This window comes from Asterias rubens, chromosome 8 (assembly GCF_902459465.1).
Source record: "Asterias rubens chromosome 8, eAstRub1.3, whole genome shotgun sequence".
NCBI classification, from domain to species: Eukaryota; Metazoa; Echinodermata; class Asteroidea; order Forcipulatida; family Asteriidae; genus Asterias; species Asterias rubens.
Window position 1 is genome coordinate 341,404 of NC_047069.1, and position 27,756 is coordinate 369,159.

A 27,756-nucleotide genomic window follows, 5' to 3' on the forward strand; every position below is an offset into this window, starting at 1 on the left:
CACCATGCAAATTTCAAATCATACATTTCCTAATGGTTTACAAGGTGCTGTGGCACAATATGCAGCCAATCAAACCACGAACACCGAGGCGAACTCCTTATCTTGACGTTAAATGTACTAGGTTCTTTTATGTGCATAACACAACACCGAGGACCTACCGCTTCACGGTCCCTCCGAAGGATGAAGCAATAATGGTGAAGTGTCTTGCTTGCGGACATAAGTGTCACGATGGGGACTCGGACCCACACTCTGCTGATCAGAAACACGGAACCAACGGCTTCATGGCCGATCCGAAGGCAGAGCAAAAATGGTGAAGTGTCTTGCTTCAGGACACAAGAGTCATGACCGGGACTCGAACCCACACTCTGCTGATCAGAAACACGGAACCAACGGCTTTATGGCCGATCCAAAGGCGGAGCAATAATGGTGAAGTGTCTTGCTTAAGGACACAAGAGTCACGACCGGGACTCGAATCCACACTCTGCTGATCAAAAACACCAGAGAGCTTGAGTCTGGTGTTCTTATCTACTTGACCGCGACATGCAAGATGGTTATGAGATGGTAGAACCGACTATTGAGACAAGTCTTCATTGTTATGAAGAGTTGGTGCATTTTTGTTTCTTGGTCGGAGGTGGCTGGATATCCAACTCATCCTTGGACTTTGGTTGTGGATCAACGCTGAAACCTGGAACCTGAAGAGAAATAAAAAAATAACCGGTAATGATAGAGACAAATACTATAATTTTCACACTGCATTTATATTAGACTTGTGGACAAGTCGTTAAATCGGCCCCACGCGCTTTTTATTCTACCGCCGCTGAGTTGATTTCGGAAAAATAATGGTATTTATGGGTTTTTTGTTCGTTATTAATAATTTCCTAATTACACTGACCTCAAAATATTTTACATAGCAAGACCAGCTTGATAAACACTTTTAACACTGGCAGCCCTCACCAAAAATTTCTGTCAACTTCAAAACTAAGTCCCGCCGTGCGTGGCATTCCACAGACACGATGCGTTGACCATTAGATATAAATTCTTCTCCCGAAATTATAATTTATAGACTCGAGAGTAAGAGAACAATTTGATATATTTATCTCATGGTGTGGGATGACATCTAAAATGTCAACTATTCTGTAACACTATCAGTAGGCTTGTGAAAGCCTGGGACCAGTTTCATAGAGCCGCTTAAGCACAAAAATTAGCTAAGCATAACAGAATTTTGCTTACCTGAATAAGGTTACCAGCCAAACTAGCATGTCACACATACAATTTGTGGCTGGTATCCACCTCGTTTCTGCTTAGCAGAAAATTGTTAAGCAATATTTTTTGCTTAAGCAGCTCTATGAAATTGGGCCCTGATCTTGATAAGTGCTTCAGACTGACTCTGCAGTTATGCGAAAAGCGCCATTCCTACTAATTTCAAGTGTTGATTCATTGCGTAACGTGAAACACAACTCCAGTCGTTCGGAACGACTCTGGAGCACATGGTTTCAGACGTCGGTCAGGTCCTGAGCTGAGCCAATGTAAATTTATTTTGGGCGACTTAAAGTCGCTTCTCATCTCAGGGCTGTATGCTTCGTTTTTGAAAAGGCAAGGGCATCAAGGCATTTTCTCCTTAGTAAAGGGCACCCTATGAGGAAATTGTAAATTTCTACTGGAGCATTGCAAGGGCACCAAGGCAATATAAGGTCTTCGTTGCCTCCGTGAAGTATCAGGCTTGTAATCTATTTGGTTCGGCGAGACTATAGTGCGCCTGTCTGAATCGGGTGTTCATCAACATATGTTTAAAACATCACTCGTGACATACATGAACTAGTTCCCTCCCGACATGGGGGGGGGGGGGGGAGGTTGTTAGTTCATGCAATTAGATATCACAGATGGCTGTACATGTATTGTAACCGAGACTTTTAGTGCAAATGAATCACAAGTTGAACATGACTCTGTCAAGCCTGGAATTTTGGCTTTTAACAGGGCAAGGCCATTTTTATTTTGCAAAGGGCATTTGCGCTGGAAAATCTTAAAGTCTATGACAAACTTTTGATGGGGCATCAAGGCCAAGACCAGGGGCAACAGAGGCCATGGGCCTTCATTGTCTCTGTGTAATTCCAGGCCTGGAATTTCAGCTTTAAGAGGGCAAGGCCATTTTCATTTTGCAAACCTCAAAGTCTATGAGTATCTTTTGAAGGGGCACCAAGGCCATTACCAGGGGCAACACAGGCCTTTGTGGCCCCCGTGTAATTCCAGGACTGGAATTTTAGCTTAAAGAGGGCAAGGCCATTTTCATTTTTCAAAGGGCCTTTGCACTGGAAAATCTATGAGTAACTTTTGAAGGGGCACCAAGGCCAAGACCAGGGGCAACACAGCCCATTGCCATTGCTGCCTCCTTCTCTGTATTGGAACACAATTACCTTTGGTTCAACTAGTCGCAACCGCAGCCTCTGATGCTGGATGTTAGATGTCTCTGCACTGATTTGAACTCTGACCTTATCGAAGCCGCGCAAGGTGACATCTCCAGCTATCTGGGTACATTCCTGAAGTGAAAGAAGATATAACGAAGAAACATGTGTTGAGAGGAGTTGGACGGGGCCGAGCAATATAAAAGCGGAATGTTTGTCAGTTTGCTCACACTTTATCGTCAGGACACTTACCAGGCCAAGACAAGCTTCAAGAATTCAAGTCTAGCTTCAGCTACTTGACTCGGTAACTAACATGGATTTTATCCTCAGGAATTATACTTTTGAGTACTGGTTATTTATTTGGAGTTGTTCTAATCCTCTCAGATGGATTACATTTGTGTATTTTTCACTTGGGATCAAGATTCTACGGAGCATCATTAAGAGGAACCCTGCTTGTTCCTCTCCACGGGTTATCACCTAAGATGGGCGTTGGCTGCAATGTGATACGAGAGATAAACTCCATCAAGCTTTTGGACTTTGCCAGCACTATTTCACACATTATTTCTTATCAACTATTTCTTAGCTGTGTAAGCTAGACTTCTCCAGCACTAAAAGCTTATTTCACAAAATGATTTCTAACTAATTCAGAGTTTATTTTAATAACACCAGGGCCCAATTTCATGGCTCTGCTTTACGCTTGCTACCATCATTCTCCAGCACTAAAAGCTTATTTCACAAATTATTTCTTACAAACTCATTCAGTTTGATATATTTAAAACACCAGGGCCAATGTCATGGGTCTGCTTACCAACAAATTCATCGCTTGCTATCACTATCGTCCGCTAACTGCGCAAACGCAAAATTTTGCACTAGCTGTGTAAGCTAGACTTCTCCAGCACTAAAAGCTTATTTCACAAATTATTTCTTACAAACTCATTCAGTTTGATATTTTTAAAACACCAGGGCCAATGTCATGGGTCTGCTTATCGCCAAATTCATCGCTTGCTATCACTATTCTCCGCTTACTGTGCAAGCGCAACATTTCTGCACTAGCTCTGTAAGCTAGACTTCTCCAGCACTAAAAGTCTATTTCACAAATGAAATATTTTACCAACTAATTTCAGAATTTGTTTTTATAAAAACACACGAGCCCAATGTCATGGCTCTGCTTACTGCCAAATTCTGGGCTTACAATCACCAATCTCCGCTTACCGTGTAAGCGACAAGCTGTGAAAGAATGCCAAAAAGGTGAGTATGCACGCACACAAGACAAAATTCCCTGCTAACCCGTGAAATACGTTTGATGTAAGCGTGGAGTTCCCTGCTTCTGAAAGCGCTGATTCTTTCCTTACGGTGAGCAGAGCCATGAGATATGGCCCAGATGGGTAGTTCTTTGTGGTTCTTTTTTAAAAAACTAAAACACATCTATAACAACTTCTTTAACTTCTTCAGAACCATCAAAATGGGTGACAAAAAGCCAGACGTATCAGGAGTTAAATCGTTTGATAAGAAGCAACTGAAGAAAACAGAAACAGTTGAAAAGAACCCCCTTCCGACAAAAGAAAGTGAGTATGCAACTGCATGGCTATCTTAAATGCACTGTACCTTATTGGTAACGACTCAAAATAATTGTTAGCATAAAAACTTACTTGGTATTAACAAGCAATGGGGAGCTGTTGGTAGTATAAAACATTGTGAGAAACGGCTTTCTCTGAAGGAGCGTAATTTTTGAGAAAGAGGTTATTTTGTCACTCAAATGTTCAAAGACTTCAGGCCTGAAGCCATTTTAAGGCATCTGAAAGCACACAAAATTTTCTTTGTTTTGATCATTTCTCTTGCAACTTTAATGACCAATTGAGCCCAAATTTTCACAGGTTTTTTATTGTACGCAAATGTTTGGATACACCGAGTGAGAATACTGGACCTTGACGTTTACCAAAGGTGTCCAATGCCTTAAAGCTTTAATGTTATCAAAAATGCCTTCTCTTTGCGCTAAGTGCACTGGGTTATTGTACATGCGTTCCACAACACACGGGACCAACAGCTTTACATCCCATCGAAAGGATGAAGCATCATGGTTAAGTGTCTTGCTTAAAGCCATTGGACACTTTCGGTAAACAGTGTTGTCCAAGGCCCACACTTTGTGTACCACAACTTATATATAAAATAACAAACCTGTGAAAATTTAGGCTCAATCGGTCATCGGAGTCGGGAGAAAATAACGGGAAAACCCACCCTTGTTTCCCCACGTTTCGCCGTGTCATGACATGTGTTAAAAATAAATCCGTAATTCTCGCTATCGAGAATTGATATTATTTTAATGTTTTCTAAAAAAAGTAAAGCATTTCATGGAATAATATTTCAAGATAAGTCTTTCACCATTACCTTCTGTAAACCCTGTAAATTATTTGTAAATCTGTGAACTTTTAATTTTTTTTCTGTACCGAAAGTGTATAATGGCTTTAAGGACACAGGTTTCACGACTGGGACTCGAACCCTCAGTATTGTTCCACTGTTCCTCAATTAATTTGAAGCAAAATAGATAAATGTTTTTTTTTTTCTTTTCTTTTTTTCTTTCAGCAATCCAACAAGAGAAGATGGGATAACATGACCTTCGCTAGCAGCTTGTACAATTTATTATTTGTAGTTAGTTAACTACTACTATTTATTTATTTATTTGATTACTTGTAAGCAGCTTTAGAATCAATTGCACTGCACTGTGAGAGTAAAGTTATATCTTGCTTTGAAGTTCTTTCTTTGAGACTAAAATGAAGACCTGAACTTTTTCATATTCAATAGCCCTTTTTACTTGGATATGTGTTGGCTGCCGTTCTCACATACTATGATCACTTTACCCTCAGTCTGCCCCAACAAATGGTCATACCCAGCCCTGCCCTGGGGTAAGCTACCAAGGTGTTCTTGAAACATGAAACCAAAACCCTGTGGCATAGGGATACAGTTATATTCTCCTCTTTACTAAGAAGAAAATGCCTTGGTGCCCTTGCCCTTTCAAAGAGCTTTTGCCAGAGCTTTTGTGTTTTTTTATAACCTGAACAAGTCTTATTTATCTTCTAGCCTTAAACAGTGGTTTATTTCGATTGGCTTTCACAATGGTTAGAAAAGATCTGATTTCACCCACACAAAACCACAAGCCGATGAGAGCCAACATCCCAGGGAACGATTTCGTCCAGTAATTTTGCATAGCAAAATATATAGACTGGACAAGTTTTGGGCACACTGTATGCTAATTATTGTCTAGCGAATGATGATTTTTTTTTAGTAGCAATCGATGCATTTTGCTATGCTACACAAGGGAAAACATTCACTGCACCCTATCAGATAATTTGTAAATCAGTAAAATAAATGCCATGATAGATGTTAAATTTGCATCAGGGATAAAGAATATTAATTTTGGTTTTTACCCATATACACCGATGTGTGTTAGCAATGTATACTCAGTACTTCCCCGTGTCCTGTGAAAAAATTATCACAGGCATATTACTCGGGTGGGATTTGAACCCACGACCTTTGCAATTCTAGAGCAGTGTCTTACCAGACTACCGAGATTGCCCGGTAGCTAGAGGCAGTTCGAATCCTATGTTTTGGCAACTTTGTTGCTGTTCTTGTGTAGATTAAGTAATCACATCAAACGCATTTGTATGTATTTCTAAAATAATGCATTAATATAAACATTTTTTAAAGTAATTTTCTAATCAACCAGCAAATGTAGAAATTTCCACTAGTTTCTCATGCTGTTTGCAAATACATTATTATTTTTTTTTTTTCAATCAACATAATTTAAGACTTGGTCTTCAGTTTTGTATGAATACAATTACCAAAATGACAAAACACTGTACTGCAGACCTATTTAAATGCAAATAAGTAGCTTAGCTGTAGTGGCAGTTGATTATGTGAAATTTAAAGGAACATTACAGAATTGGTCAGAAAAAAACTTACACGGTCTAAACATGATAATACTAATAGAAAACATCCCCTTGAAATATATCTGTCTGGAATTTCATATTTGATGAGAAATCAATAAAAACTAATTTCTCGTATGGAGTTTATCGCTCAGTGAGCGTTTGATTATTTTTTTTTTCAAAATCGATGTCATGTAAAATGTGTAATCGGTTTTTCACTGTTTTCTCGTGACCCAGATGGCCGATCGATCTCAAACTTCTACATGTTTGTCAGTTTATGTATAGTGGATTACATAAAGCGCTTACACTGCAAGCAATCGTTTCGTTAGCAAAAACCAATCCCGTAATGTTCCTTTAATGTTAGAAATAAAATGCCTGCATCAGATGGATTAATGTCATGACAACAGAGAGAGGTGATCCAGACAAAGAGAATCCTTAAGTTACAACAGTACCAAAGATTGGCCAACGCAGGCCTGGATTTACATGCTGACCATGGCGGCCTTTGTTGTCCTACCAAAGTTCCCATAGATTTTCACATTTTCCAATTGAAACAAGAAAAATTGCAAAAGGCCTTGCCCTTTTTCAAGACAAGATTTCGGACCACAATGGTTCTAAAAGTTCAATGTGCGAGACTTATACATTTATCACGCTGTCACCATCTTGGTCATGTTCCCCGTTTCAAATAACAGTAATGAATGCTAACATTCATTGCGAATGGCACCAGACTATTACCTAGTCTCAGTTTGGTTACAATGAATTGGAATGGAGTAATATCAAGATGACCAGACCTTGATAAAGGGCTATTGCTTCCGATGTGAGATCTACCCATGTTGTAGTCTCAACAGACAATGGTAGAGCTCCGACTGACACGCAATTACTGAAATGCAGGCCTGATACAATACGATTGCCTCCATGCCCCTAGGTCATTGCCTTGGTGCCCCTTGAAATGCTCCAATAGAAATTTACAATTTCCTCAAAGGGTGCCCTTTACCAAGAAGAAAATGCATTGGTGTCTTTGCCCTTTCAAAAACGAAGCATACAGGCCTGAACAAGTATGACCACTACCTTTAAATTCTTCAAACACTGATTGGTTACTCATAGTCATCACAAAGACAGATGGCTAATTAAATTGTGTAAACTGGGCACAATGTGAACTTAAGTGAATCAAAGTTCATTAGACATGTAACTCGTATTCATCTATCTACATGTACTCCAGCAATATCTCTATTGTTTTCAGTTTATTTGCTCTTTGTTCATTTTACAAATAAATTTCATCTGAAAAAGAAGAGGCCCGACTTGTTGTTCAGTCTTTTTGTTAGTTTGTCAGTTTTTAACGCCCCACAATTTGAATCGTATAAGTGTTTCTTTCAGACACTTTTGTGTATTCCTATTAGGGATTATTCCCTATGGATTTGTCGACAATATCTCAAAACCGGGATCCAAACCAAAGGTATACTTTGCCTTTAAAGACACTGGACACTATTGGTAATTGTCAAAGACTAGTCTTCTCACTTGGTGTATCTCAACATGCATAAAATAACAATCAATCGGTCTTCGAAGTTGAGAGATAATAATGGAAGAAAAAACACCCTTGTTGTCACACAAAGTTGTGTGCTTTCAGATGCTTGATTTCGCGACCTCAAAATATAATTCTGAGGTCTTAAATCAAATTCAAATATTTTAGTGGAAAATTACTTCTTTCTCGAAAACTACATTACTTCAGAGAGAGCTGTTTCTCACAATGTTTTATACTATCAATAGCTCTCCATTGCTTGTTACCAAGTTAGTCTTTATGCTAACAATTATTTTGAGTAATAACCAATAGTGTCCAGTGCCTTTAAGTGAATACTGTATACTAGTCACATGGGAAAGTCTTTATTTGAGAGTATTTTCAGATAAAGTAAATATCCGTGAATGCTGTCTGGCTGTACTTCTTTAGTGAAGCATGTCATTCTTTATCGTAGACTTTGAGCCAGCATGACGCATCAATAGCAGTTGCTAACAATGCACACTGTAGACATTAAAGGCAAAGTCTACCTAGAGTTTTTTTTTTTTTAACATTCGATTATTTCAATCATGTATACTCAACAAACCTGTGAAAATTTCATTTCAAAAGGTGAGTGCTTTTTTGCTGAAAATTTTGAGTTATTATGTCCACACAGGTAGAATAAGCGGTAAATGAATTACAGTCTGAGATTTCAGATTGAAATGTTTTTTAATTCCTTTCTCTGAAACTTAGAAGGGAAAAAGTTTCTCAAAAATGTTATACATGATCAGCATTTGAAGTGCTTCTTATCGACGATGTGACCTCTGGCGTCACTCGAAAAGCCATAACACGATTGGCGCGCATATCGCCGGGCAAAACCTTTGTGTTTTGGCAGCCAGCTAGAAAGTGTATGCAATCTTACCATGACTACGCGTCTTTTTGCCCGGCGAAACACGACATATACAGTGTTTTGTCAACAGAGGGCGGATTGAATGTAAACATAAGTCACATCGTCTATACCAATGACTTTTTTATGGTCATCAATTTTTGGAGTAAATACCTAAGGTATGATACACACTCAGTAAAAGATTTCCTTTGTATAGCAGAGCAAAATGCTCAGAAAAAATGTATCGGTTGCTGCTCAAAAATCATCATTTGCTACTCAACATTAGAACTCATTATGCGCAAAACTTTCCAGTCAAAATATTTTGCCATGCAAAATTGCTGAACAAAATCGTTCCCTGACCCTGCCTTTAAACGAGCCAGACATGTCCTGAATAAACAAGTTCACATTTCTACATAGCGTCCCAACAGATGTAGTGCAATCGTAGTTATGACTAATCACAATGGTATGTATGGCATACATAGACGCTATACAGCGTCTGCAACTTGGCATTGAGATATATTTGTAAAGCATTTTAATGTAATATTCATGAAGGTAATTCAAGGGTACTGTTATGATCTAAACTGCTCACATGAAGTTAGGAAATTATTATCAACCAAGTATATATTTATATTTTATAACTCTGTTTGTATTAAGTTATATATCAATGCAAAGCTGAACTGTTCTTCTTTAGAATGATACCACACTTGCAATGATGACATGTTGCTGGACTTGGCCACATGAGTGAGAAAGAGTCAGAGCCACAAATCAAATGTGCCAAAATTTGCAATTCTGTGTTACTGTATGAACAAACAACTGACACTGTAATTCAAGCAAGCAAGGCAACTTTCCTGATCTTAATCCACTTTATATTGAGACAAGAAGTTCAGTAACAAGTCTTGCAAATATCCAAACAAGGTGTTTTTCAAGAGATTGGGGTAATTGTGTGTGGTGTTCTCACTGGTGCAAGTCTTTGTGTAAACCATTCATGGTTCTGAAGCTTGACCGTTTTGATTATTGATCATTACCTGTTTACTGTGGACGCTATTGGTAATTACTAAAAATAATTATTGCCATAAAACCTTTCTTGGTGACGAGTAATGGGGAGAGGTTGATGGTATAAAACATTGTGAGAAACGGCTCCCTCTGAAGTGCCATAGTTTTCGAGAAAGAAGTAATTTTCCACGAACTTGATTCTGAGACCTCAGATTTAGAACTTGAGGTCTCGAAATCAACCATCTAAATGCACACAACTTCGTGTGACAAAGTTTATTTTTCTTTCATTATTATCTCGCAACTTCGATGACCGATTGAGCTCAATTTTTCACAGGTTTGTTATTTTATGCATATGTTTAGATACACCAAGTGAGAAGGCTGGTCTTTAACAATTACCAATAGTGTACACTGCCTTTAAGTACAGATAACGGTAAATTTGGCACATTTGATTTGTGACTTTGCCTCATTGTCATTCATGTAGCCAATTTCAGCAACATGTAATCATTGCAAATGTGGTACCATTTTAAAGATGAACACCTCAGCTTTGCATTAGTGTATAATTTAATACAAACAGAGTAATACATGATACAAATACATGTATACTTGATTGCAAAAAGTTTCCTAACTTTTTGTGAGCAGTTTAATACGTTGAAATGATTTATCATCAGAGTTTATATTTTGCAGGGATTAATTTGGTCTGTATTGCACGGCAAACTTAAGGAATGTTTTTTTTTTTCAGATACTTTAGCATTGGGATTTATTTGTAAAGCATTTACATCATATTAATTTTGGTTTTTATCCATATACCGATGTGTGTTAGCACTGTATACTCAGTACTTTCCCGAGTCCTGTGAAAAAAATATCACAGGCATGTTACTCGGGTGGGATTCGAACCCACGACCCTTGCAATTCTAGAGCAGTGTCTTACCAACTAGACTACCGAGGTTGCCCGGCAGCTAGAGGCAGTTCGAATCCTATGTTTTGGCAGCGGGTACCGCACTGATATAATAGATATTAAATTACATCATGTAATTAAGGTAATTCAAGGATCATGATCTAGTACGATGAAATGATTACTCAGAGTTTAGATTCATTTGGGTATGTACCTGCACAGCAAACCATAAGATATGTTTTTTTTTTTTTTCATATACAATGTACCTCATCATTGGGGAAATTTATTTGTAAAGTATTTTAATGTAATATTCATGAAGGTAATTCAAGGTTCATGATCTAGTACGATGACATGATTAATCAGAGTTTATATTAATTTGGGTATGTACCTGCACAGCAAACCATGAGATATGTTTTTTTCTTCATATACCTCATCATTGGGGAAATTTATTTGTTAAGTATTTTAATGTAATATTCATGAAGGTAATTCAAGGATCATGATCTAGTACGATGACATGATTAATCAGAGTTTATATTAATTTGGGTATGTACCTGCACAGCAAACCATGAGATATGTTTTTTTTTCATATACCTCATCATTGGGGAAATTTGTTTGTAAAGTATTTTAATGTAATATTCATGAAGGTAATTCAAGGATCATGATCTAGTACGATGACATGATTAATCAGAGTTAATATTTTGCAGTTGATCAATTTGGTTTGTAAATCAGAGGTCAGAATTAAGTGTATTTTCATAGTAGTCAGTAGGGCTAGTAACCCAGAAATAGCAATGATGAGATTTTTGTAGCCTGAATAAAACACATTCATCTTGAGTCATGGCACAAATTGGTCACCGAAAGTTTTACAATGCAGCACAGTTCATTATTGTTTGTGATGTTGCTTTTTGCATTATTTTTCCACTAGCCCGTCGGGCAATCAAACTGGAAAAATGAGTAGCCCGGCTGTAAATCTGGTAGTTCCGAGCTAGCGGGCTAGTGGCAATTTTGACCCATTGTAAATACACATGAAACCCTGAGATATATTTGTTTTCAATTGCTTCATAAAGAAGAGGGAAATACATGATGAATATATCAATGTTCATGAAGGGTTCTCCAAGGAAATTTTTGCAAAATTGTGGGCATTCTGGACCAAAATTTTGGAAGTTGCAGGCCCGTATGCTTTGCTTTTGAAAGGGCAAGGGCACCAAGGCATATTTCTCCTTGGCAAAAGGCACCCTATGAGGAACTTGTAAATTTCTAAGAAGCATTTCAAGGGCACCAAGGCAATGATGAGGGGCAACAGAGGCAAGAGGTGTGAAGTATCAGGCCTGAGTGTGTGGCTAAAGGATGCTGCATTGAAAACATGTCTTCTGAATGTTTTCTAATAGGTGGTTATCTTGTTTTAAAATGCCCTACTGTGCTTTCTGGAGCATTAATATTGGCTTTATCTTGATGTGTTTTTTTTTGCAAAATAAGTATAAAAAAAAAAAAAAAAAAACCCAAAACAACAAAATAAATACAACATTATTTAAAGCCATTGGACACTTTCGGTAAACAGTATTGTCAAAAGGCCCACACTTTGTGTATCACAACTTATATATAAAATAACAAACCTGTGTGAAAATTTAGGCTCAATCCGTCGTCGGAGTTGGGAGAAAATAACGGGAAAACCCACCCTTGTTTCCGCACGTTTTGCCGTGTTATGACATGTGTTTACTATAAATCCTTAATTCTCGTTGTCGAGAATTGATAATTGTTTCAATGTTTTCTCAAAAAGTTAAGCATTTCATGGAATAATATTTCAAGACAAGTCTTTTACCGTTACCTTCTGTAAAACCTGTTAGTTATTTGTAAATTTGTGAACTTTTGTTTATTTTTCTGTTCCGAAAGTGTATAATGGCTTTAAACAAATTTGGGGCGTATCAGCTGAAATGCACGGGTATTGTCAAACAATTTGAGCGTATCAGCTCGATACGCTAGTTTGTGCATTGGGAGAAACCAAGTTCATGTAAGGGGCACCAAACAAAAACCTATAAAATCTTGCAAATAATTTCTTATTATTTCTCTAATAATAAACTCATAACCTGAAATCATATGCACATGTCATTTTTTTGTGGCTATAGAAATCTTGTAAATTAAATTTATATTCAGAGTTATGCTTGAATGATCGATATTTACGCTTAGCTGACTCCTCAGTCGCAAACTTGATTTGGCGATGATAGCCATCTGCCATTTCAAAGTCGCTCCTTTGCTTTCTCCGCGCATTTTAAAGGGATTGTATTCATTAAATAATTGGAACCCACAGTTTGTTTCAATCCAATATAGCTGTAGATATATCCCTCTAGTCCCTGCACCGCCCGAGTTTCTGAAAACCAATTTTTCAAGATTCTTGCAGTAAACAACTAAAATCGTAGTTCAATTTTTAAAAGATAGCTTAATATTTATGCACAATTAATCGTCATTAGCTTCGATGAAATAATTTAGCTCATACCAATTAGTAAACACAACGGAAACTGTATTTATTCATCATTAATGATGATATTGTCGAAAACTAACGCCATCGCATTTAATTAGTATGAGCATTGAGCCAGATAAAAGCCTTGAAAAGCTATTGTGTCCATTTTATCCTTACAACAAAATATTCGAGAGCCGATTATTGTTCCCAATGGGAGCTTGTACTTTTATACAAACATTACCGAAAGGGTAAACAATTGTGCATAAATATTAAGCTATCTTTTAAAAATTGAACTACGATTCCAGTTGTTTACTGCAAGAATCTTGAAAAATTGGTTTTCAGAAACTCGGGCGGTGCAGTGACTAGAGGGATATACCGTTAAAATAGCCTGTGAAAATTTCATTTCCGATGGTGGAAGGGTTTTTGAGATATTGTCGAAAATCTACAGGGATTATATAGATGATGTGAACCTTGTTTACAATAAGTATGACCTTGTACATTATTTGAGTATTCTAGAAGGCACTGTACTACACTGGTCCTATGGGAAAGTTGACATTTTGTGTCTTAACGTCCACATAAAACCAAGAGTTATGAAAGTAAAAGCTGGACAAGTTTTGAGATGTGCCTCCTTTAATCATATCAAAAGTTGATAAGAATTAGACAGTGCAATCTCCATAAAATATAAGATTTTATGTTTTCTTCCATTGAGCTGTGTACAAATCATGCCTGCAGGAAGTCCAGGCTCTGTGGCTCTTTTGTAAACATGTGATGTCACAGGTCACATCGTCGGTACATTTGGTAAAAGGAACCCCCAGCCCCAGTTTGTTTCAATCCTAAATAGTTGTAGACTATTATCTACAACTATACCATCTAGTGTTAAAGTGAGGTTTGCTGTAACACCATGTAATGATAATCTCTAATTACACACACCACTCCCAGTTTCAAATCAAACTTTGATGTTATAAGCAATTTAACTAGCCTGTGAACATTTCATTTCCAAAGGTGGAAGCGTTTTTGAGATAATGCTGAAAATCTGGAGCAGTAATGCCATGCAGGAAGAATAATCTGCAATTGGAATGCTTCATCTAAGAAGTGTAATGCTTCAATTTTGATGGGGGGGGGGGGGGTAAAAAGGGATATCCTTTTCCCAAGACCACAGTACTTCAAAGTTAAAAGTTTCAAATACTGCATTATGCCTACAATTTATAAAGCTGCTGGAGGATACTTCTTACCAAGTAATTTTTTATTTTCGTTAAATTTCAGATTCCTTACCAAACATTCACAGACCATTTATTTTAAGAGCCCCATGGCCTTACTTACTTAGAGGCACTGGTCACTATAGGTAATTACTCAACATAATTGTTAGCATAAAAACTTACTTGGTAATGGGCAATGGAGAGCTACTGATAGTATAAAATATTGGGAGAAACGGCTCCCTCTGAAGTAAAGTAGTTTTGGAGAAAGATAATTTCTGACGCAAATAAAAAAGGACTGCAGGCCCAAGATTTTTGCAACAAGGGTGCTTTTTTTCTTCATTATTCTCTTGCAATTTCAATGACCAAATTGGGGAGGTAGTGCTTTCTGCTCTACCGGCTAGGCTTTGAATTGAAGATACCCAAGCCTACATTCGTATGGACTGTGAAAGGGGTGACCCTGTTTCAGCCCTAGGAGTAGGTGGAAATGGCCTCTGGAAAAAAAATAATTGCAGCCCACACCTTGAAGTGGCCTTCAGGCCTTGTGTGTCAGGCGACTTGCATCAACAAAAAATTTATGCCTATGTTGGGATACACCAAGTAAGAATACTGGTGAGAAGAAACTATAAATAAATAGTAAACTTGCGGATAGTTTCTTCTTATGTCTCCACACCATGCAAAGCTTCAAACAATACCTAACAATATCGCGGGTCTTTGACAACTACCAAAGGTGTCTGCTTTGATTAATCTCAGAATGGAATGCCAGAGAGATTTCCTTCACACAGACACTTATCGAAAAGGAAACAGATATGTTGCCAAACTCCTACAGCGTTTTGTTTAAGATCTGATTGTAACTGTCACTCTACTTGTGATCTCATTATATGCAAGGCTTGTCAGACTGTTTGTGGATGTACGATTCATTACAGTTAGTGTCAGAGTTCACACTGTATAAGCACATGAAGGTATTCTCCCTTAAAGGGAAGGTACACATTTGGTTATTACTCAAAATAAATATTAACTTAAAAACTTACTTGCTATTGAGCATTGGACAGCTGCTGATAGTATAAAACATTGTGAGAAACGGCTCCCTCTGAAGTAGCATAGATTTTGAGAAAGAGGTAATTTCTCACTAAAATAATAAAAGACTTCTAGCCAGAAGTCTTTCATTTCTATCTAAAAGCACACAAATTCGTCCAACAAGGGTGTTGTTTCTCTCATCATTTTCTCGCAAATTTGATGACCAATTTAGCCACAATTTTCACAGGTTTGTTATTTTATGCTTATGATGGGATACACCAAGTGAGAAGACTGATCTTTAAAAATTACCAAACTTTCCCTTTAAGGAATTCTCAAAAGTACACATACTGAAGTTCATCACAGAGGAAACAAATATCTGTTGTGAATAAAGTATTGTTGGCTATTAAAGTGAGACTACCATCTAGTACTTGAATGGCTTATTTCGAATACAAGCTTAAAGGCAGTGGACACTATTGGTAATTACTCAAAAATAATTATTAGCACAAAACCTTACTTGGTAAAGAGTAATGGGGAGAGGTTGATAGTATAAAACATTGTGAGAAACTGCTCCCTCTGAAGTGACATAGTTTTCTAGAAATAAGGTAATTTTCCACAAATTTGATTGTGAGACTTCAGATTTAGAATTTGAGTTCTCGAAATCAAGCATCTAAAAGCGCACAATCTCGTGTGACAAGGGTGTTTTTTCTTTCATTATTATCTCGCAACTTCGACGACCAATTTTAATTGAGCTCCAATTTTCACAGATTTGTTATTTTATGCATATGTTGAGATACACCAAGGGAGAAGACTGGTCTTTGACAATTACCAATAGTGGCCAGTGTCTTTAACGAAGACTTTAACTTTACACAAAGTTTTGTTTATTTAAATACAAAATTGTACATGCAAGTACCCAAACGAGAAAAACGTGGCCCCCAATAAAAAGGTAAGAAATAAGCATTACAATTAAAGACTAGACATTAAGTGTTTGTGAACAAACACAAAGCTGTTCCGTGTTCTTTTGCTTTGATTATGTGTTAAAATTACCAAGGAGTCTATAACTGAAAACAAGTTTGAAAAATACTGTACAGTGTCTTGAGTTACAGTGCCACTTCATGGGGTCATGGTAACCTAAGGCTAATCTCTAACGCCCAAGGAGTCTGTAACTGAAAAAAGTTAGAAAATCGGTTGTGTAGTTCTTGAGATATGGTGACACTTCTGGTTGACCCGGAAGTAGAGGTCAATTTGGGGTCATGGATTTTCAAAGTTTATTTTTAATGCCTTAGGAGGATAAAACTGAACAAAAAGGATTGAAAATCGGTTGTATAGTACTTGGCGTATGGTCCCACTTCCGGTTCACCCGGACATAGAGGCCAACATGGGGTCACGGGTTTTCACAGTCAATATTAATGTCAAGGAGTCTGTAAGTGAAAACAAATTGAAAATCGGTTGAGTAGTTCTTGAGATATGGTCCCACTTCCGGTTGACCCGGCAGTAGAGGTCAAATTGAGGTCACGGTTTTTCCAAATTTTTCTCCTATCCCCAAGGAGTCTTATAACTACAAACAGTCGACATTATTAAAGAAGAATGTCGTCTTCCTGTGATAATTTATCTCGGAATGTCGACATCCTAAAAGTAGGATGTCGTCTTCCTGTGATAATTTATCTCGGGATGTCGACATCCTAAAAGTAGGATGTCGTCTTGCTGTGCTAATTTATCTCGGTATGTCGACATCCTAAACGTCAGTTGTCATCTTCCTGTGATAATTTATCTCGGGAAGTCGACATTCTAAAAGAAGAAGAATGTCGTCTTCCTGTGATAATTTATCTCGGAATGTCGATATCTCAAAAGTAGGATGTTGTCTTGCTGTGATAATTTATCTCGGGAAGTCGACATCCTAAAATTAGGATGTCGTCTTCCTGTGATAACTTATCTCGTGAAGTTGACATCCCAAAAGTAGGATTTCTTTTGTTGAAAGAATTTTACTTGTATACGTTTTGTGAACTAGTATTACATTTCCAACAATATTTATAATATTCATGGTCATACACTACATTAAACTAAAATAATGGACGAAACAAAATTTCCCACGTAAAACTCCATAAGGTTTGGAACATAATGGTCCCGCAAGTTCAAATACGCGCGAGACTTGCCTAGTCTACACAGAAGGTAATAAATAATTTTTTACAAGCAAATGCAATCGTACAATAATAGAAAACAAAAACTAAAAATCAATGCAAAACACATGTAGGGGATGGAGGGGCCCATAAAAAGCAAACCTTAACGAGTACGGACCCCACCCCCCTTTTTTCTAACGAAGAAAGCAATGTAAGCAATTCTATTCAGTGGGTGTAATCTTATGTAGCGGCAAAGCAATTCAAAATTACAGGAAGAACAAACACAAAAACAGTTAGCGTAAAATAAAACTTAACCATATATTTAAATGAAACAGATAAACAAAATACCCAACATCATAATAAAACATAAAAGGGAACACTAGTTGATTGATAAAAATAAATACTAGAGAAAATGGGCCCCACAACTCTTGCTGGGAAAAAAACCATGTCGAAACATACCATTGTTATCCATTAGAGACGTTTTGTAGTCACTTTGGTTGGGGAGCGAGGAATCTAGCAAAAACACACGAAAATCCAATGGCTGGGACATCAGTTTATACACCAGACAAATCTATTATATGGATATTCTTTTGAATATTTTATTTTGTGCATATGGTCCGTGATTCATGGTCCATTGAATATAAGTGGGCGGTTGTATCGACAACAGACTTTCACCTTTTGATCACCATCAGCCCCATGTATAATAAACTTCAAGGGCTGACGATTGCACTTTTGGTATTGTCATTGTTAAACTCCGGTTCCATTGTGTGCTGTCTGTTACCCTCCACACATAGATTTTCATGTGAATAGTAGCTGTGTATGATTCATGGTTCACTGAATAATGTGGCAATAACAAACTTTTATCATTTTGAACTGAATGCTTGATTTATTATCTAGAGGTAAATTCTTGAGGCCAGTAAGAGTATTGTGCACGTACACCATGTAGTTTTTGTTGGAAACCGTTTGCTAACAGCCATTTATGTTACCCTTTGAAGTAAAATCAGAAAATTTATAAGTTTGCTTGTTGCATAAAATTAAATTGAAGATGATGCCTGAATTGATTTTTACAATCAGAGTTGGACTCTAGACTGACGTGTTGGACTCCTTAAACACTCCAAGTGGTTCAATAGGTAGTGCAATTCCAATACTTATGCTGATATTCTCATGATGTCAGCATCAACAGGAAGTTCCAACAACTTTGTCCCCTTGTACAATTAAATATGCAAATATGGGTCACGTGGTTAATTAATTACGATTTGTAATTTTTTTTGGGGTCGGTGGTTTGATGTTTGATCTAGTACAAGTTGATTTCACAGAACTCTTAACCACCAAACTCTGCGCTTATGATCACCATTTTTCGCTTACTGTGTTTTTAAACATCATCGTGTCATGCATGCACACAGGTTATGTTGGGCTAACATTTGAGAAAAAGAAAAGGCAACACTATCGATATAAAGATAAGAATCAAACTTAAACATTACAAAAAGAAATAGATTTTTAGTTTTGGGGGATAAAAAAATATTGATTTCGGACGGAGATTCGAACTCGCAATTCTCAGATGTGTAGTCGCGACTGATGACCACTAGGCTAGAAGGGCACGATGTAAAAATGGTGGGTTTTTACATGTGTGCATCAACAGAGGGGATTATGATCCGGCGAAATAATTCTCGTTTCATGATTTTGCGACCATTGTCACTAAATATGAACTGCTAACGCATATAACTATTAAGTAGGGTTGAAATGTAGTATTAGATGCCTTAAGGGGTTTTTTGACGACGACGTCGATGTCGTCAAAACCCCTATCTAATTACGCACATTCGTTTTAACGAAAACCCATGCACAGAGTAATTGGTCCAGAACGCGGTTAGAAAAACAAGGACAAATTTAACGCACGTTCTAACGAAAATCCCAAACCTCTGTACTTTGTGCGTGTACAGAGTAATGTGTCCAGAACGCGGGAAGGAAACAAAATAGTATAGACTCCTCTCAAGAAGTAAACAACTCATTGAGGTACATACTGTGTTGTATTACCAAAGAGAATGTTTCACAATAACATGAAAGTGACTGCATCAAGTTTACAAATTAAAAATTCAAATGAAGACCATGTGGTTAATTAATTAAGAATTTTAACACTTTTTTGTTAGAGTAAAGCTTATGTTCTAAGCTTCAATTTGATATATGATTTAACTCTTTTATCCTCATACTTTAGGAGACGGGGCCTGAACAAAAACGCTGTACAAACGCTATGGGGTTTTAGGCGGAAACAAAGAATAATAATAATAATAAAAATAATAAAAATCTCGACGAAAACAACACCTGTTCCGACGGTAGGTCGGAACAGCTAAGGAACAGCTAATAAGGAAAAATAAAATTTACATCAGAAGTGTAAGGATATTTATCTATAATTGGTTTGCGGGAACACCATGTAAGTATGTGTCTACTTGCCAGTTAGCTTTTGTTCTTTAGAGAACTGTCTTGCTTTATAGTCTACTACACTGCGAAGTAGATTTTCTATGGAGACTTCTCAGTTCTCAAAAGAACTGTCCTGCTTTTTAACTACAGGTACTACCTGGGCAGAAGGTAGGAAACCGGCTGGAACTACTACTTTAGCTTATAGGATTGTTATTAACTTCACTACCGCAGAGTGAAGTCTTAATGGGTCTCAACGTTTTGACTAGCTTGCTCTAGTCATCTTTGACTAGCTGGCTCTAGTCATCTTTGACTAGCTTGCTCTAGTCATCTTTGACTAGCTTGCTCTAGTCATCTTTGACTAGCTTGCTCTAGTCATCTTTGACTAGCTGGCTCTAGTCATCTTTGACTAGCTTGCTCTAGTCATCTTTGACTAGCTTGCTCTAGTCATCTTTGACTAGCTTGCTCTAGTCATCTTTGACTAGCTTGCTCTAGTCATATATAGAAAAGTTTGCGGTAACACCATGTAATAACAATCTCTAAATGAGTTGGGGTGGTTCTGAAAAGAACCGTTAGAGTAAACTGCAAACTTTTCTATATCTTACTTCCACCATGCAAAGTTTCAAATCCTGCTCTAGTCATCTTTGACTAGCTTGCTCTAGTCATCTTCAGGAGACTGATATAAATCTATTTTTTAATTTGATTATTTTCCCCTTGAGGGGAGTGGGCCGAATCCTGGAGGTAGTGCAATACCAGGCCAACCCGTGGCCAGGACGAGGCAAGCCCCTATTCCATGGCCCAGATCCAAAAATCAGTTTAATATACTGGCTGCTCAATGAGCAGCGTTTCAGATATTAAGCTGAAAAGAACAGATACTACACATGATCTTAGCCAAAAGGCCGAGAAGCGATAGCAAATAATACTCTCGTCGACCCATGGGTATCGAAACAGTACTCATTCCACCCATGGTTGCCAAACTTCAAACTAAATTTCAATACATAATTACCTGAGCCCTATCTTTCTAAACACACTCTTAAACGCAACCCATAAAAACACACCAGAAAACCTTTTCCGATTTGAAAACAAGTTTTAAATTTTCCCAAAATGAGCATTTTATGTGTGTAGAATTTGTAGGAAATTAGTATTCAGCTAGTAGAAGGTCGAAAAACGCTACTGAGCATGTGCGTATTGTTTGCTATGCTAATTCCAGACAAAGGTTATGCGGATAACAGCTTGTGGAATGTGTAGTGCATTAGGGCATGCACAGAGCACACAGCCTTGAGCCTTTAATTTCCTTCCTCTTTGAAGATTATGGCCTATTGACATTTTGAGCACAACAGCATGTACATGTACATGTAAATACTGTAGGCCCTTCATGTACTGTATGCATGTTGACTGTGTGTATACAGTACAGTACAAAGTACAAAGAAAACACAGACCATACTTTACACCCAATTCCCCCCCCCCCCCACCACCACACATACAACACTGTCCAAAGAAAATAACAAGAGCACCAACTAGCACTTCATTCATATGCTTGTACATGTAGTGTTAACCTTGGCCCAACTTCATAGAGCCGCTTTGAAAGCAAAACAAAAGCATGCTTACCAGACTAAGGTTACCATCCAAACTACCATGTCACATGTACCTGTGTCCAGGGCCAAATTTCACAGAGCTGCTAAGCACACAACTTTGCTTAGCATGAAATTTCTTCCTTGGTAAAAACAGGTTTACCAACCAAATTTCCATTTGTTTCATATTGCTTGTCACTTATATTCAGCTGTTAATTGCTTATCCAGAACATCACATGGAAATTTGCTTGGTAATCCTGTGTTTACCAAGGAAGAAATTTCATGCTAAGCATGTGCTTAGCAGCTCTATGAAATTGGGCCCTGATCATTTCTGCTTAGCAGACAATTGTTAAAAGCAATATTTTCTGCTTAAGCAGCTCTATGAAATTGGGCCCAATACATAACTTACAATATATTGGCTGGCCTGGAGTTTTACACTGGACCACCGGCCTAAGGCCAGTGATTTCAGTGTCAGACCAGTAAACTCAAGACAGGACAAGTCCGCTGGTATTATTTCTTCAATTCAACACCTTTGGGGGCACTATATGTGGATTGGGTTTTCAGTCCCTGCGTGGGTTTTTCCTGTGAATAACTCCCTGGGGTATATTCTTCCCACATCTAAAACTGAAACTTCCTTCCTCGTCATCTCCCCATTGGGTTCTTGGCAAGTTTAGTGGAAATAAGTCTAAGTTTTTTTTTTTTTTTTTTTTTTTGGGGGGGGGGGGGGGGGCTATCCTTGGATAATCTTGTGCAGTACTTCTATCTTGTGCTCTATTTTGGTTCAAATCTTATTTCATTGTCTTTTTCTCCTGGATTGTTGTTGTGTATGATTTTTTGGCATGTTCTTGCTGTATTTTTATCTGAATAAATTCAATCCATCAATCAAGTTTGCTTTTTCTGAGAGTATTTGGCTTAACAACCAGGGCCCAATTTCATGGCTCTGCTTACCGTAAGCGCAGAATCGGCGCTTACGGAAGTCTGTACTTACGGCAAGCGTATTTCACGGGTTAGCGGCGAATTTGGGCTTCTGCGCGTGCGTACTTCACGTTACTAGGCAATATATTATTTGGTGGGCAATATATTATTTTTTGGGAGAAGTTAACCAGGGGATGAGCAGATCAACAAAATTATCCATGTTTGGGGCCATTATTGCTCCAGGCATAATGCCACGTTTCCAAACTGTTCATGTTATGGGGCCATGCAATCAGTTGAATGGCACTTTGACTGTGTTCTTTCTCTGTGACATCCTTATCACTAGCTATGTTTCAGATCAATGCACAGTGGACAGTATTTTGATTTATTCTAAGGGAAATCAGTGCAGGGCGGCACAATGTATTTTGCTCAGGGTGAGTGCTGAGCAAAATTGTGAGTCCTGGGCAGGCCTGCCAAGCACCGCCCACCGCTACGCACAAGTGGTCACACAATTTGGTTTCTAACAACCACATTCCATATATAGTACTACAAGCAGAGCTTGTCTTTTATGAGTGAATTTATTACTTCTTCTGGAATGCTATTATTATTGTTTGTGAACAACAACACCCCCCCCACCAACCCCCCTACCACATAGTAGAACCATGGAGCATTTCCTTTTAAGGTACGATGGACACAATGCTATGGCAGGATTAGGTTTGGGTGAAGTTGTCATCAGCATCTACCCAAACCAAACGGAGGCCACCTTATTGCGAAAAGGCTAAAGGTGCATATCTAGAACTCAAATTGTATGGGTAATTTCTATGGCAGTGAGCAGTGTTGTTCCTGTCACCAGCCGTGACACCTGTGTCCTTAAACATGACACTTCACCATTATTATTATTATTATTATTATTATTATTATTATTATTATTATTATTATTATTATTATTATTATTATTTCCATCTCACTCAATCTAAAGCATGTGTAGGGGGCAGGGCAACCACTGCACTGGATTATCCCCTGTAATGCCTAACAGACTCAACTGAATTCCAGCTTATTATATAACGGAATAAGGAAGAACCTCCATGCTACAAAAGTACAACTTAACTTTAAAGGGTCTAGGTACTTTTTGTAGGACACAAAACACAATATCAACAGATTAACATTAAAGTCACAGTTTGAAGATAATGAAAATGTTACTTGCTGAGGTGCTGTAGTTTCTGAGAAATTAGTAAAACAATGACGCAAACAGTATTTAATCATGTATGTACTATGTAACTCTCCTGAAAACACCCTTGTATTGAATTGTGTGCTTTCAGATGACCAAGAAATAATAATAATAATAACCAATTCTTATAAAGCGCAATTCACAATAACCGTATCAATGCGCTTTACATTAGTGCCCTGGTCATAGGGCCAATAACATCCCTTTAAATGTTTCTCAGCTCCCTTGGGAGCATACAACCTGGGCAACCGTTTATATCGCTCCAAAGGCTTTTTCATTCACAATATCAACCTCTACCCTCGCAGGTACCCATTTATACCCCTGGGTAAAGAGAAGCAATTATAGTAAAGCATCTTGCTCAAGGACACAAGTGTCACGACCGGGATTCGAACCCACAGAAGAAAGGCTTCATGCCGAAGCATTTCCCAGATTCAAATATTTGGGCGAAAAATTTCCCTTCTTTAAAACTACATTACTTCAAAGGAAGCTGTTGCTGACAATGGTTTATAATATTGACAGCTCTTCAGAGTCCACTGCTCTTTACCAAGTAAGTGTTTATGGTGACTTATTTTAGAGTAAGTTACCAAAACAAAGAACACCCAACCAAGTTGCCAGACACACAAGGCCTGAAGGTGTGGGCTAAACTAACTTATTTTCCAGAGGCCGTTGCCACCTACTCCTAGGGCTGAAACGGGTTACCCCCTTTACAGTCCATTTGGATGTAGGCTTAGGTATCATCCATCAGAAGCCTGGCCGGTAGAGCAGAAAGCACTACCTCCCCAACTTTACAAGGCAATCATGGGTAAGTGTCTTGCTTAAGGACACAAGTGTCACGACCGGGACTTGAACCCACACTCTGCTGATCAAAACACCAGAGCTTGAATCTGGTGCTCTTAACCGCTAGGCCAAGACACGCCACAAGTGTATTAGTTGTGCTTAACTTAACAAGGTAAACAAACAGATTATGTAATTGTGACTTACCTCTTCGTTGTACTTGAAAAGTCCATCCATCTCTTTGTTTTGCCCCTTGAGAAAGAGCGTCCCCTCAAAACCAAACTTTGGAATGAAGACCTGTACTGCATTCTTCCTGACAAAGATGATGAATCCATCCTCGTCAACGATCTTGTTCTTGAAGAAAATCTACATCAGAAAAACGAAAGTAAACAGACATTGAATATCATAATTATAAACTACAAGGGAAACTGACTGGGTGAATTCTAAATGATTTGGGGTTGAACAAAGAAAATTGACTAGAGTGGGACTCGAACCAACGAACTTGGGATTAACGCCGCGGCGTTCTACCAACTGACAAGGGATACAACCTGGGAAGCGCCGGCCAGGGGACTTCCCCCATGTTGTATCGTATTTTGGGTGTGAACCCTGCCGTCGATTGCCCCAAACTCTTCCTAACTTAGGATTAATCTTAGGACTTAGTGCGAGTTAAGTTCTGTATCCTAAGACGTTAGGACGCATTAAACCCAGAGTTACTTGTCCTAACACGAGATAGGAATAATTCTACTAGTGTTTCATGAAATCAGCCACTGGACACCTAAGGTAATTGTCAAATACCAGTATTGTCACTTGGTGTATCCCAACATATGCATAATATTTATTTATTTTAAGTGTTCGGACATAATTCTTTGTTGGCAGGGGCCGTCCAAACATGTGAAAATTTGAACTCAATTGGTCATCGAATTTGCATGAGAAAAACAAACACCCTTGGTACACACATTTGTGTGCTTTCAGTTGCCTAAAAGGGCTTTTAAATAAGATTCAAATACTTGAGTAAGAAAGTACCTCTTTCTCAAAAGCTACATAACTTCAGAGGGAGCCTTTTCTCACAATGTATTATACTATCAACAGCTCTCCATTGCTCATTGCCAAAGTTTCAGTACATTGCCAATAGTGTCCAGCCAGAGCCCAACAACATGTCTATGTTTACCCACTCGCTTTACACCATGGCAGTACATGCAGTAGGCTAGACTTGATGACAAGTCGTTAGGCGCTGCCTATTTGTCTGCCTTTCATGCAACAGTCGCTGTCCAGTGCGATGTTACACATTTAACAGTCGTAGGTAGCGCGAGGCAGCTCTAACTGCGACTGACTCACACACACATACTGGGATCGAGGGTGTGTGTATCGTCTGGGATCGAATCGTCCCCCCAGCTACACCGCCCTGTAACTACACACCGTGCTTAACAATTACTTCAAGACTAGCAGTAGGCCTAAACTATAGAGAAAAGTCCCCATTGACTGAAGCATGTAATAAGAAACTAGTTGACCTTGAGATAATAAGGTTGTCTAGTGCTAGAAGGCTCGAGGTCAAATCTAAGAACTACCAAACAACAGAGAAAGGACCAAGGACATGAGCACACACACAGCAACAAGGGGAGTGTTCAGCCTTGGCTGGTCCATGTGTAGACTGTAGACAAACACTGTGTGTATAGACCATGTGACATGTGACATCACATGTTTACAAAAGAGCCACAGAGCCTGGACTTCCTGCAGGCATGATTTGTTCACAGCTCATTGGAAGAAAATATAAAATCTTATATTTTATGGAGATTGCACTGTCTAATTCTTATCAACTTTTGATATGATTAAAGGAGGCACATCTCAAAACTTGTCCAGCTTTTACTTTCATAACTCTTGGTTTTAGGTGGAAATTACGACACAAAATGTCATCGTTCCCATAGGACCAGTGTAGTACAGTGCCTGCCAGAATACTTAAAGAATATACAAGGTCACACTTATTGTAAACAAGGTTCACATGGTCTATAGCAAATAGGATTAGAATATAACTGTCTCAGATTATCCTTGGTGTATTGGTGGGAATCAGGGCTTTACACTACAGTCAGTACTATGGTCTTACATTGCTCTGTGGTGATCCCATCTAGTCCCAATTTCACAGAGCTGCTTTAAAGACACTGGACACTATTGGCAATTGTCAAAGACCAGTCTTCTCACTTGGTGTATCTCAACAAATACATAAAATAACAAACCTGTGAAAATTTGAGCTTGATTGGTCGTAGGAGTTGCAAGATGCTTGATTTCGTGACCTCAAATTCTAAATCTGAGGTCTCAAAATCAAATTCATGGAAAATTACTTCTTTCTCGAAAACTTTGTCACTTCAGAGGGAGCCGTTTCTCACAATGTTTTATACTATCAACCTCTCCCTATTACTCGTTACCATGTAAGGTTTTATGCTAATAATTATTTTGAGTAATTACCAAAAGTGTCCACTGCCTTTAAAGGACACAAGTGTCACGACTAGTAGGACTCTAACCTACACTCGAACCTACATTCAAAGCTGTATTATCTGCTTAAGCAGCTCTTTGAAACTAAGCCCTGGTGCTTACTACATGTAGTCTCCTCATATAAGGAATATAGCTTTATTCACACAAGTTGTTAGATAACTATGAATGTTAAATATAGGGCCTACTTGATTGACAATCGAATCATTGGTTCACAAAAATGGTCTCTCTTCACTGAAAAAGTTCTCCGACAATTTATCTAAGTTGTGTTTGTCAACAGCTTAACTTGGTGAAACTGAAACCAGTTTTATTTTAATAACTGGTAACTTTTAGTTTCAATGTGGGAAGGCTAATATATATAGTGATAAGACCATTCTGTTTCTGTCCGGCTTATATCAAAGTTATATCCATACTGGTGTAGGCTTAAGCCCCTTTCACACTAGAGCAATTTAGCAAGGGTCCCTTGCTAAATTGTAGCATGGTTGTAAAATCTTACAAAACGGACCACGTGTGAAAGGACAACGATCAATTCTACTGTCCAAGTTCTCTTGCAAAATTCAATTCAATTCAATTCATTGATACGTTTGTTCCATACTCGTGTTGGAGAAAAGAGAACAATTGTGAGAATTTAACAGTACATATAGAAATGTAACAAAATCAAAAGTGCATAAAATTGTACAAAAACAATATAATGTTAAAGGCAGTGGACACTATTGGTAATTACTCAAAATAATTATTATCACAAAACCTTTCTTGATTACAAGTAATGGGGAGAGGTTGATAGTATAAAACATTGTGAGCAACAGCTCCCTCTGAAGTGAAGTAGTTTTCGAGAAAGAAGTAATTTTCCATGAATATGATTCCAAGACCACAGATTTAGAATTTGAGGTCTCGAAATCAAGTATCTGAAAGCATACAACTTTGTGTGACCATGGCGCGACAAGGGTGTTTTTTTATTTCATTAATATCTCGCAACGTCGACGACCGATTGAGCTCAAATTTTCACAGGTTTGTTTTTGTATGCATATGTTG

The 27,756-nt window shown here is 38.1% G+C and overlaps 1 protein-coding gene and 1 non-coding gene across 2 annotated transcripts; both read right to left on the bottom strand.

Moving 5' to 3' along the window:
* LOC117293849 (exosome complex exonuclease RRP44-like) lies at positions 1 to 25,284 on the bottom strand. The gene is made up of 4 exons (XM_033776311.1): positions 25,267 to 25,284; positions 24,451 to 24,609; positions 2,412 to 2,534; positions 1 to 692 (listed from the first exon to the last, which is right to left on the bottom strand). The coding sequence occupies exons 2-4, from the start codon at positions 24,478 to 24,480 to the stop codon at positions 594 to 596; spliced, it is 252 nt and encodes an 83-aa protein (XP_033632202.1). The 5' UTR covers positions 24,481 to 24,609; positions 25,267 to 25,284; the 3' UTR covers positions 1 to 593.
* Positions 20,480 to 20,672, bottom strand: LOC117294079. Its single transcript, XR_004519501.1, has one exon. It is a non-coding gene; the product is annotated as a U2 spliceosomal RNA (small nuclear RNA).
* Positions 25,285 to 27,756: the final 2,472 nt, after the last annotated feature.

Excerpts from the sequence above, each read along its gene's own strand:
- LOC117293849 (XM_033776311.1), bottom strand. The coding sequence starts at position 24,480 with ATGGATGGACTTTTCAAGTACAACGAAGAG. Across the intron at positions 2,535-24,450 it reads TTTTCAAGTACAACGAAGAG|GAATGTACCCAGATAGCTGG; the intron begins GTAAGTCACAAT and ends CTTTCACTTCAG. Across the intron at positions 693-2,411 it reads TGCGACTAGTTGAACCAAAG|GTTCCAGGTTTCAGCGTTGA; the intron begins GTAATTGTGTTC and ends ATTTCTCTTCAG.